At 42.3% G+C, this 13,009-nt stretch overlaps 2 protein-coding genes across 2 annotated transcripts; one reads left to right on the top strand and one right to left on the bottom strand.

Annotated features, from left to right (window-relative positions):
* Window positions 1-65: 65 nt before the first annotated feature.
* LOC109161742 (photosystem I reaction center subunit IV B, chloroplastic-like) lies at window positions 66-1,482 on the top strand. The gene is made up of 3 exons (XM_019310243.1): window positions 66-433; window positions 644-709; window positions 1,207-1,482. Exons 1-3 carry the CDS (start codon window positions 176-178, stop codon window positions 1,309-1,311), a joined length of 429 nt encoding a protein of 142 aa, XP_019165788.1. The 5' UTR covers window positions 66-175; the 3' UTR covers window positions 1,312-1,482.
* LOC109161735 (monothiol glutaredoxin-S10-like) lies at window positions 1,412-9,092 on the bottom strand. The gene is made up of 5 exons (XM_019310230.1): window positions 8,755-9,092; window positions 8,458-8,531; window positions 7,880-7,954; window positions 1,989-2,015; window positions 1,412-1,672 (listed from the first exon to the last, which is right to left on the bottom strand). The coding sequence occupies exons 1-5, from the start codon at window positions 9,057-9,059 to the stop codon at window positions 1,602-1,604; spliced, it is 552 nt and encodes a 183-aa protein (XP_019165775.1). The 5' UTR covers window positions 9,060-9,092; the 3' UTR covers window positions 1,412-1,601.
* Window positions 9,093-13,009: the final 3,917 nt, after the last annotated feature.

The following is a 13,009-nucleotide window of genomic DNA, read 5'->3' as shown; positions in this document are numbered from 1 at the left end:
ACATTATCCACAAGAATGGCAGATGGTAACCACATGGCAGCACGGCAGTGGACAAGTCCTTCCGGAGTGATTCCCATCCAAGAAATGATAATCCCATTAATTCGAAGCCTTTGAAAAATCCTTCCCAGTATTTTCCGCACTCGGATTCGCATCTTTGCAGCAGTTGAGACAAACCATGGCAAGCTGCGGCATGGCATCAGCCGCGTCTGAGTTTCTGCTGACTGCTAAAATGGTGGCCTCAAACACCACCACACCTCGGATCAACATCGTAATGTTCCCTTCCAAGAATGCCACCACCCCCGCCCGCTGCAGGCTTGTCGTAAGGGCAGCCGCCGAGGAGGCTGCGCCGCCACCACCGGCAGCCGCAGATGCTGAAGCTCCTCCGGCTAAAGCTGCCAAGCCACCCCCCATTGGACCCAAGAGAGGAGCCAAGGTAAATATATACTCCCCTGTCCATTTCTTTCTAAGAAGTTTAAACTGCATTTACTTCAATTCTCTAGTCGCTTTACTTAAGTTAAGATTGCGTTTACCCCAATTTTCGGTCTTAATACTTCAGTTTAACTTGCGTTTACATCAATTCTCCAGTTTTAGTTCTTAATGGAATATGTTGATTTGCATGGATTGATGAACCTCTTCTTGATAGGTGAGGATTCTAAGGAAGGAGTCATACTGGTTCAAGGGAGTTGGATCAGTTGTGGCAGTTGATCAGGTAGTTTGGATATGTGATTTTTTTTTTCCACCTTTTTCAATAAAAAAATAGTTTCAGATCATTTTCTCACTTTAAACTGACTCTAGATATGATGTTAGGTTAAAATCAGTGTTACAAAAATCACGGCTAGGCGCCACCCGGCCGCCGCGAGGAAGGTCGAAATCGGCCTCCTCCGCGGCCAGGCGGCTAGGTGGCTGTCTAGACCGCCTAGCCGACTGAACCGGCCGATTATTTCTTAATTTTAATTTTTTTATATATTTAGATGGTTTCAACAATATTTAGAACGATTTTACAACCACTTACGTATATTTTTATTAGTGAATTTTACAATTTTTAGTTTAATTTTTTAAAAAAATAACAAAAAATAAAAAATAAAAAATCGGCGCCGAAGCACCCCTCGGCGCCTAACGTGTTTTGCAATCTTGGTTAAAACTGACACTGGATATGATGTTCGGTTAAAATTGACGCTAGATAACCACCACCGTGGCGATGTGCAGGACCCCAAGACTAGGTATCCAGTAGTGGTGAGGTTCAACAAGGTGAACTATGCAAATGTATCAACCAACAACTATGCATTGGATGAGGTTGAGGAGGTGAAATGAGGCTTAAAATTAGACCATCTTCTTTCTGTTGTTGTTTACCTGTCAGATCTTGAACAGAAATGACAATGGTTGTATGATAATATACTCTTCTTGCAGTAACTTGAATCATTCCATCAAGAATAATCTTATTGGTGGGAAACTAGTTCTGAATACACTGAAACTCTTTGGTTTTTTGATTGGATTTCACAGAATACCGTAGTTTATACACTGGAATTGGGATAAAAATGCAACAACCATTAAACAATCGACTTTCTTGCAAGTCTGCAATAGCTTCTGCATCTAAGAAAGCTTTATGCTTTTCTGGCATTAGCTTCTGATAGCAAATTCTCGAGTTCTCCTTTCTGATACAGCTCGATGGTATCTGAAATGTGGAACAAGGAGAAGATCAAAATGCTGCCAAATCGGTTGTCAATAAGGGAGGTCAATATGCAGAATTCAAAGCATGATTTAAAGGAAACCCCTAGAAGTTTTAGAAAATAAAACACAGATTAAGATTAATCACATTTCTGGGCATTCATCTCACACTAAGCTACTCAAATATGGGACTCAATCACCTTAAGAGCGAAAGGTGTGTGGATTACAAACGCTACTTGAGAGGGCAATGATGCAGAATACAAGAATGATGCAATGCGTTTTTTTCTTTTTCCAGAGAGCAAAAGACTAGCAAAAAGAGGTACCTGAACAACCACCGATATGTTTGCCCCCTGGTCAAGAAGAAGAAATGGAACTCATTAGCCATTTTATCTAATGCTCGATACTAAAATAACCTCAAAGAGCCATTGAATTTCAAAACGAAAACATTAAACATCAGCGTGACAGCATTACGGTTGTCCTTATTATTACTATTTTTGGTCAGGCCATGAAGTGTCCTGAGTAGACCCTAAAGGTAGGCCGTAGGAGACACCTTTAAACCCATACCATACTCAGACTAATTCCCATTCGCACCGGGCCGGCCCAATTACGGGGCAAAGTGTTGGCCAGATTGGTTTTTCCATACGAGAGGGGTTCAAACTCCCGACCTCTCTTAAGGGATGAGAGTGCACAACCACTCACGCCATATTATAAGATGAGAGTCTGTTACAGGGCTGGATCGCGTCACAGGCCTACGGACTGGACTCGAGTGGCGAGCCGGAGGGACGGGGGAATCTGGTGATCTACCTATGGTTAAAGATAAGAGAGAACAAAGGATAATGATAGCTAGTGGACACAAGATTGTTAAAAGAACTGAAGCGTTTCTGGAGTGCTTCTCCTCCCAATCTTTCATATACTTGAAAGCCAAAAAATAAAATCCAAGATGATCTCCCCCCATGCATGGCGAGACTTAAATACAAGAAATAAAGAACCTATCCTAGAAAGCAGGAGAAGCAAAACTAATAATAACGTTAACAAACTAATAGTAACGTTAACAAACAAGAAGATAGGAAATATTTATTTTGAAAAAGTCCTAGGCTGCTGCCACCTTCTTCTTCCTTCGCTGATATGTTTTGCCAATGAACGTATCAATACCCCCTCCCTGCAAATCAAGCTTGTCCTCAAGCTTGTAATCGGGAAATAATTCCTGGAAATGAGAAACAGTTTCCCACGAGGAATCCTCAGGCGCGGCACCCTCCCACTGGACCAGAACCTCAGGCACTCCACGATTCAACCGGGAGCGAAGTACATCGGTAGGCCGAAGCAAAACTTTACCATCCTTGACTGGCGGAAGCACCGGAATGGTGTGAGGGGGCTCCCCGATGAATTCCTTAAGCAGGGACACGTGAAAAACATCATGGATGTGAGAATCAGGAGGGAGCTCGAGCTGATAAGCCACCTTACCGAACAATTTCTTAATACGGAACGGCCCGAAAAATTTAGGGGACAACTTAGTGAACAAATGGCGACGAACGGACAGTTGGCGATACGGATGGAGACGTAACCAGACCCACTGGCCTAACTGGAAGTGGACCTCACGATGATGATGATTATAAGAAGCGGACATACGGGCCTGTGCAAGCCGCAAACGGTCACGAACTTCGGCCAGAACCATATCCCGCCTTTGTAAGTGATCATCTATGGCCTCAAGTTTTGAAACGCCTGGTTCATATGACAGAAGTTTGGGAGGATCTCTCCCATAGACAACTCGAAAAGGAGTCGTGCCGATCGAAGTGTGGAACGAAGTGTTGTAGCAAAACTCCGCCCACGGCAACCACTCCACCCATTGGCGAGGGCGATCGCCCACGAAGCAACGCAAGTACATCTCTATCGTACGGTTGGTCACCTCCGTCTGGCCATCGGTTTGCGGGTGGTATGCGGTCGAAAAGGACAAGGTAACACCACTGAGTCTGAACAATTCTTTCCAAAATGCGCAAGTAAAAGTCTTGTCCCGGTCGCTAACCATGCTCTCCGGGACACCGTGCAACTTGACGATGTTCGCAAAGAAAACAGTGGCGACCGTAACCGCCGTGAAGGGATGCGAAATCGGAATGAAGTGAGCATATTTGGAGAACCTGTCAACGACGACCAATAAAGCAGTTTTCCCGTGTACCTTCGGTAATCCTTCCACAAAGTCTAGTGAGACATCACTCCAAACAAGTGACGGAATAGGCAACGGTTGAAGAAGACCGGCCGGTCGCAGGTTTTCCCACTTGTTGCGCTGGCACGTAGTACACGAGCGCACGTAGTCCCGAACAGAGGTCTTCATTCCTCGCCAATAGAATTCCCGGGACACCCGGAACAAGGTCTTCTGAGCGCCCTCATGCGTGGCATCATGAATACCTGCAAGGATTACAGGAATAAAGTTAGAAGTAGGAAGTAGATAAACACGATCTTTATACCTGAGGACTCCATCACGCAAAGACCAGCGGTCACCAGCCGAACCCGCATTCACACGATCGAGCAAGGATTTTCCTTCCGGGGAATCGTCCAACTCGCGGGAAATGGAGTCCAACAACGAGGAACGAGGACTGGACAAGAAAAACAACATTGGGGAGTCCTCGTCACGGCGGGACAACGCGTCTGCGACCGCGTTTAAACGCCCGGCTCGAAACTCAACCTCAAAATCGTATCCTAATAACTTGCTAATCCAGTGGTGTTGAGGAGACGTCGTGAGACGTTGCTGCAAAAGGAATTTGAGGCTGTAATGGTCCGTGCGGATCAAGAACCTACGACCCCATAGGTAGTGTCGCCAATGACACACTGCCTGAGCGAGGCCAATCAATTCCCTCTCATAGGCCGCTAACTGATGATGTCGATTGGCAAGCTTGCGGCTAAAAAAAGCAATGGGGTGATTAAGTTGATGCAGAACCGCCCCAATACCCACCCCCGAAGCGTCACACTCCACAATAAATAATTCATCAAAGTCCGGGAGTTGCAGCACTGGTGCCGACGTGACAGCGGATTTAAGCTTAGCAAAAGCGACGTCCGCTGCAGGGGTCCAACTAAAAGCGTTAGATTTTAATAAAGAAGTTAGGGGGGCCGCAATTAAGCCGAAATCTTTAATAAATTTCCTGTAAAATCCAGCTAAACCCAAAAACCCACGCAACGCGCGAGTAGACTGCGGCACCGGCCATTCCAGGACATCTTTAATTTTATTAGAGTCCATTGAAACGCCGTCCGCAGCAATAACATGACCCAGATAGCAAACCTGAGACTCACCAAAAACGCACTTAGATTTTTTTTGGAGTAAATGATTATCATGCAATAAAGCAAAAACCGTCCGAACATGATGCAAATGCTCAGCCCATGTCCTACTATAGATAAGTATATCATCAAAAAAAACGAGGACAAATTTACGGAGTAAAGACCCGAAAACCTGATTCATCAACGCCTGGAAAGTGGACGGCGCATTGCACAACCCAAAAGGCATTACCAAGAACTCGAAATGGCCGTGGTGCGTTCGAAACGCCGTCTTTTCGACGTCATCGGGGTGCATGCGAATTTGATGGTATCCGGACCGCAGGTCCAATTTGGTGAAAAAACGTGAGCCGTGCAACTCGTCCAGAAGTTCGTCAATGACGGGGATGGGAAACTTATCTTTAACTGTTTTGGCGTTGAGTTCCCGGTAATCAATACAAAATCGCCAAGACTTGTCTTGTTTAAGGACAAGCAACACGGGCGACGAATAAGGTGAACGACTAGGCCGGATAAGGCCCAATTCAAGCATGGCCCCGCACTGTTTCTCTATTTCGTCTTTTTGTGCCTGCGGGTAACGGTAGGGACGAACAGCCACCGGGTCCACCCCAGTCGCAAGTGTAATACGATGATCACAAGAGCGAGCCGGAGGAAGTGACGTGGGCTCCTGAAATAACACAGAATAGTCAGTGAGAAGATGTTCTAAAGCGGTCCTGGCCGGCGTTGTGCTTATCGCGCGCAACGCGCGATGGGGCCGAAGAAGCTCGCCGTGCCAAGTGATGGGGTTGCCTTTAACGGTAAAGGACATTGTAAGGGCAGTGAAATCCCAAAGAATTGCTCCCAAGGTCCGCAACCATTTAACACCCAAAACTAATTCAAAACCCGCCAAAGGAATAACATACGGACTAATAAAAAATATTAAACCATCCTTAACAACGCGAACTTTATCGCACAGTCCAGAGCCGGAAATCTGTTCGCCATTCGCGACCGCAACCTGGAGACCGACGCACTCGGTGACCGGGAGGCCAAGCAACTTCGCCGTATGCTCACTGATGAAGTTATGTGTACTGCCCGAGTCAATCAAAGCAGTGACAGGCGTGTCTGCGAGAAATACTTGCACCTGCATAGTTTGACCGGGATTAGAACCTGTAATGGCGTGTAAGGAGATCTCTGGATTGTCAGTAGCCATCTCCGGAAGAGGGTCGCATTCCGCGTCTGAAATAGTGTCATCCAAGACGAGAAGGAATAAATGCTTGCATTGATGCGCAGGGGTCCACCGTTCGTCGCAATTGTAGCAAAGGCCACGCGAACGCCGGTGGGTATACTCTGCGCGTGAGAGGCGTCGTTCCGGTGGAGGAGTCGCGCCGACGGGCCGGTTCGAAACAGAGTGCGCGCTGGCCGACGAAGACGCGGAACGACTCCCTAGCGAGTGGGCAGTGACACTGGCCGGGAACGAAGCAGTCGCTGAGGGACGGCCAGAGGAGATGGACGCGGACTGCTTCGACTGTGTACCTGAAAAAGAAAGGTTGGCGGTGTTAGATTGTCGTCGAGGCAATCCCGAAGACTCGCGCGGAGCACATGACTGTCGTCGGCTATATGAACGCGCCAAGTTCATGGCGATATCCAGGTTCGCCGGCCGGTGGTTTTCGACATCAATTCTCAGCCACTCGTCGAGGCCGGCAGTGTACAAGTCGACCTCTTGGTCGCGACGAACAGTGGTGGAGCGCATGAGCATTGACTGGAACTCGTCGTTGTAATCCTCAACCGGCTTCCCGTCTTGATTGAGCTTGGCTAGCGATCCCAGAACGTTGTTGCGCAGCCCAGGGCCAAAACGCAAGAAACATCGCTGCTTGAACTGCTGCCATGTCATGTCTGGTTCCTCAAGCTCCAGCCGGAAATGCCACATCTGGGCGACACCCGTCAGGTGGAACGCGGCGGTGCTGACGAACTCTTGCGGCGGCGTGTTCTGGGCTTTGAAAAATTGTTCACAGTGATGCATCTAGCCAATGGGATCATCTCTGCCATCATAGCGGGGAAATTCGAGGCGCGTAAACTTAGGCAGGGCTGTGGTGGCCAGACCGGAAGACGCCGGAACTTGGGCAGCCTCAGGGCCTGTGTGGGGTGCAGCGTGGCTGCTGGAAGCGGTGGCCGGCTCTTTTCTGGTAAGAAACTAGCGGAACATTCGGCGCAGCTCATCTTGGTCAGCGCGCATGGCCTCCATCGCTGTGAGTTGGTCAGTGCGCATGGTCTCAAGCGCAGCCTGGAGGTGTTGGACATCCCCGCGAATCGCCGTGAGGGAGTCAGCCGGTGAGTTGTCGCCCATGACGATAGGCTCTGATACCAAATTTGTTACAGGGCTGGATCGCGTCACAGGCCTACGGACTGGACTCGAGTGGCGAGCCGGAGGGACGGGGGAATCTGGTGATCTACCTATGGTTAAAGATAAGAGAGAACAAAGGATAATGATAGCTAGTGGACACAAGATTGTTAAAAGAACTGAAGCGTTTCTGGAGTGCTTCTCCTCCCAATCTTTCATATACTTGAAAGCCAAAAAATAAAATCCAAGATGATCTCCCCCCATGCATGGCGAGACTTAAATACAAGAAATAAAGAACCTATCCTAGAAAGCAGGAGAAGCAAAACTAATAATAACGTTAACAAACTAATAGTAACGTTAACAAACAAGAAGATAGGAAATATTTATTTTGAAAAAGTCCTAGGCTGCTGCCACCTTCTTCTTCCTTCGCTGATATGTTTTGCCAATGAACGTATCAGAGTCACCAATCAAACTTCCCAGTGTTCTCATTTTCATATGTTCACAGTGGCAATCGTTACATGCTACACCATAAACTAGCAAATAGTATACGACTCTTAATAATAAAACCAAATAAGGTCTTAGCCTCTTATAGTATGTCTCCGGGCTCCTAAATAGCTTGTAATTGCGTTATAACATTCTTACCAATGAACACATTAGGAACAGTACGCTGTCCAGTGAGACCTTCCAGCACCTTCTGAATTTGCGATCCTTGCTGACCTGAAACATTTTAGTTTCAGGTAAAAGCAGAGCATCACCAATGGAATATCGCTTACAATACATCTACCATAAAGAACTTCCAAGAAACACGAGCTATCAATCTAAGTTCTGAGTGCACTTTTGTTATCTGTATATCCCAATTTGCAAACCAGAAAACCTAAACCTAAACCTTATGGAGCAATACAAATTCTAGTTATGTCATACTGATCGAATAGCCATACCTCATTAATAAACAATCAAGACTCTAAGAATTCCTTAAGACATCAATGCTCCGATTCTTTTTGAGTGACCATGGAAACCTGTAACCACTACCCATGGTAAACCCTACCTTAAGATCCTAGCCGGTAAAGGAACATAAGGAGCTAAACCAGCCTAGGTTGTCCATTGCTGACGGGCTCCAATTCAACAGTAATGAAGCAGTGTTCATGAATTTCTTTGAAACTACTTCACAGAATGTGCAGAAATTCGTATGCAAAAGACAAACAAAATGGATAAAAACATACCCATTTGGTCCAATTCAACAACAAGTGGATCCAAGCCAAGCCTTCTGAACAAAGATTTCACCTGACCCGAGTACCTTTACCACAAAATCAACAATTCTCACTTCAAATCTCTGCAAAACATGAATAATAATACCAAAAATAGCAACAATATTTCACCAAGAAACTAAAACTTTATAAAAACATTAATAATACCAAAAACAGCAACAAAATTTCACAAAGAAACGAACTTTATAAAACATTAATAATACCAAAAACACCAATGATATCTCTCAAAAGGGAACGAACTTTACGACTTACGAGCACCAAGTTTTGGAGTAGACAACGACTGGGTTCTCGCTGACGGTCTTCTTCACGCTGTCCTCCAAGCCGGAGGAGCTGGACGAATCCGACATGGCGCGAATCAGGGTAGGCGCCCGTTTTCGGTGGACACATTTCGCGAGACTCGTTAAGCTTCTGCTGCGTAATCTGATGTTTCGATTGTCGCGATTGCAAAGCGCAGATGGGTTACGGGAAGGCAAGAGAGGGCGAAGGGAAGACGTTAGTGATAAGGAAGCCATGCCTCTAGTCATAGCCATAGTTGTAGTTGCAGGCGTACCCGCCATTGTTACCTAACTCAGATTGGTTTTTCTTTCTCGGCCTAAAATCTGGTTTTCTTTTGAGCCCATTTGAAATCCTTCCATTGGGCCGATCAGTGGGGACCATTGGGCCCATTTCAGTAACAATCCAATCTTTATATGATTTTTTTTTTTTGGTAAGACCAATCTTTATATGATGGACCATGGTGTATGTATCTTATGTTGTGAGTGTTTGCGGTCTGGTGTTATAAAATTATGTACTTTAAGAGTATGAATTTTGTACATGAAATAAATTAATAATTATGTATTATGTTATTAAATTTTGTGTCTTGTATTGTGAAATTATGTGCCTATAGACACAAATTATGAACTTAAATCGGATTTGAAAATAATTTAATATATAACATGTGTATTTGTTTGTGTCTTGTATTATGAAATTCGGTATCATTCTTCCAAAAAGTTGGGCCCCCCACACCCCGGCCCGACAGAGCGGAATCATGGCAACTCAACTGAACATTAATCACATAAGTTGGGCCCCCCACACCCCGGCCCGACAAAGCGAAATCATGGCAACTCAACTGAACATTAATCACAGAGGCTAGACCGGTGCTCACTGCGCACAAGGAGCCCCCCTCATTTTGAGAAGTTGCTCCCACACTGCCGCTGGTGAGACTCAATCCCTAGTCATTCTTCCAAAGTTTCACCTCTATGACCAGTTGAGCTACTCATGCGGGCTGAAATTTTGTATCATACAAGTATGGATTATGTACTTCATTATTTTGATTATGGTCAATAATATTATGTGGATCCTGGTCCATGATATGAACAATAATTATGCTGTGGAAACGTGTTCACCATGCACATGATGAACACAGGATAAATCTATAATTTCTAAACTGTAGATTTATAATTTCTATACTGTAGATTCATAACATTTATATTGTAGATTCATAATTTCTGTACTGCGAAAATAAAATAATGCGATTGTGAAGAAAGAAACATCTTTAAAAAACAAATAAAAAATAAAATTATGAATCTATTCCTGTGTTCACTATGCGCATGGTGAGCACGTTTCTAGAGCATAATTTGCGTGATATGAATGGCTAGTAACAGACTTTCTCTCTTTTGTTAGATTATTGGGCCTAATCTTCAAGCCTTTTGCCCACTATCTAGATTTGGCAGACATTGAGCTAGGCCCACATTTTTCAACCAAGCAATTAATAATGGGCAAATTTTATTGTGGAGCATGGTGCATGTAGTAGTGTTGATTATGAAGTATCATTTTTTTTTTTTTTTTTTTTTAAGAATGAAGTATCATTTTAATTACACTTCAATTTCATTTGACAATATTATTTTGTTTTTTAGTTTCATTTATATACACATTAGTTTCATTATAACAATACTAACGTATCATATTAATTCTATTATATTTTTATTTGACAATATGCATTTTTTTTCATCAATTTCACTATACAAACTTGAACACTTACATATATAATATTTAACAACTAAATATGCAAACCTGATAAATTTTATAAAATCAAAGAAAAAGCTAAATTTTAAATCTAAACCGTGAATGCTGGATCTTGAGAAATAAAAAAGTGAACTATTAAACCAACTAAAATCAAAACTCAGTCATAAACTCTAAAATCGAAACCCTAAGTGCAATGCACTTTCACATTTTTGCAAGTGTAATTTTTTAATACTAAATATTTAAAATGTTAATACTAAATGTAAAAACCTGAAAAAGTATAGTATGTGAATTGCAAATTTTAGTGTTCAAGTTTGCATAATAAATTGGAAATAATTATGACAATGCCACTAAACCTATTGAAACACATAGTTAATTCCTTACTGTGATTCAAACTTGTAACCTCTCATTTGAGAGAGCCACAACTATGACACGCTTGACTACAAAGTCTTTAACTTTTAGTAATAAAATTGATTTCGAATATTATCACTATAAAATATGTTATATTATATACTCCTTATTTGTTTTTAGCCAAATAGGTAATTAGTTAGGTAGCTAGGGAATTTCAATATTAATAAAAACCAGTCCAGATGCTCTTAACCCTACCCTAAAATTGGGCCTAAAAAAATATCTGAAAATTTATAAGGTGAGATGTCATTTTAGGTGAAATGAATATTCAACACATGTTTCTTAAATATTGAGTTTACTCTGTTCAACACATTTATAAAACAGTAAATAGTGAATAGTGACAGATCTTTGATAAGTTCTCAAAAAGACTTCACTCATTGTTTTGTTTTGTTTTTGTTGTTTTAGTAATGTTGATAGTGTAGTATTTGTTTAAATCTATGTTCTTAACCTATTGAAACATACAGAGTTAATACCGTTCTCAATAAGGCTCGAACTCATGACCCCTAATTTGGGAGAGTCACTCTATTCATTGCTAACTGCTAAGTGGTAACTGTGAACCCCACTGAACACATTTATTTATTTTTGCTTTCCTTTTAGGATCGCGCCTGCGGCCTGTGTATAAAAGAGAAGGATCAAGAATTAATATCCAGATAAAAACTGTAGATTAAATTTAATTGTCAATCTGTGTTGATCAAATTAAGGGTTGTAAAATAAGAAAAAATTGCTTCCTGTATATATATAATTAAGGTACTAACAATCAAGAAACAAAACAGCAAAATCTGGCTTTCTTAGCATGTTTATGAACATTAAGAGCAGCAGGAGAACATATAAACAAATATGCATTAGGACAAAAAAAAAAAAGGATACTTTGGATGTTTTGTTGAACCTAACCAAAACAACCTGATACATATTCATAAAACCTCAAATCTCAAGAGTTGCCCAATCAATCATTGCCATATATAATCGTCGATTTCCATGTCTTGTAAAAACTGATTGGCATAAATGAGACAGTGATATTGATAATACTTTGTATTAACGGTTCGGGATGAAGGTTAGATAATAAAGTTCTACCAAACAAAGACGTGCAAAATTTTCACATAATTTAAGTTAGGCAAATTTGTTTGAACGCCAATCAAAATCATGTCAAAACGTACAGAGGTGCCAACTTGTGCATTTCAGTGTTTACTATTTGTTAGTGTGATTATAAATGGACAATCTTCATGAGATCAGAAATCATTGGCTAAATATGACAAAACAAAACCACAGACATTCGTACGTTTCAGTAATTACTATTTTTTGACTTAATTACAACTTAACATTATTCACGAGAATCTCTATTTTTTTTTTTTTTTTTTTTTTTTTTGGGGGTAAACCAACAACAAAGCATATATATTAAACTATAAACCAGAAAGAAAATGAGGGGAACAGTCTCCCAACTCATATGACCAGACTGAGAGCAACCGCTTTAACTAACGCATGGGCCATCTGATTCGCTGATTTAGGAATGTAGTGAACAACGTATACATTGAGAAATAGAATTACTAATAACTTTACAATCATGAATAATTGATCCGAAATAGGTCCTATCCTCTCTTCCTGTTGATAAAGTTTGGATGAGATTTAGACAAACCAGATGGGGGGGGGGGGGGGGGGGGTATTTTTTATTTTTTATTTTTTAAATACAATAGGCTTCTAATCAAAAAGTTAATATCTAAAATGGTTTCTTGATTATGCCATAATTTATAATTTGGTCATCAACTATCCATTTAAAGAAAATGGTCTCTCAAGAAGAGCTTATTGCACAAAGTCTTCCTACTTCCTAGTACAGTTTATTGGTTCCGGCTATTACACAAGAGCGGAGTTTATCCCATGCACGTCCTTGAGTAGTGGTTGGGTTTCCGTCATCGTAAAAAAGGGTATCTCAAGAGGCCTCGAAATGAGTGACCGAGTAGATGGAACATGATTCCCGTACCAGAAAGTCACAAGTTCAATTTTTGTCATCAACACCTTCTATGTCGAACTAACATTTCACCTCACCTGTGTAATTTGCGTGCTATTGCACAAGAGCAGGTTAGATGCAGATTTCTCTCGTAATCCC

Source organism: Ipomoea nil, unplaced genomic scaffold, assembly GCF_001879475.1.
Source record: "Ipomoea nil cultivar Tokyo-kokei standard unplaced genomic scaffold, Asagao_1.1 scaffold0302, whole genome shotgun sequence".
Lineage (NCBI taxonomy): Eukaryota > Viridiplantae > Streptophyta > Magnoliopsida > Solanales > Convolvulaceae > Ipomoea > Ipomoea nil.
This window is presented reverse-complemented; position numbering and strand designations above follow the sequence as displayed.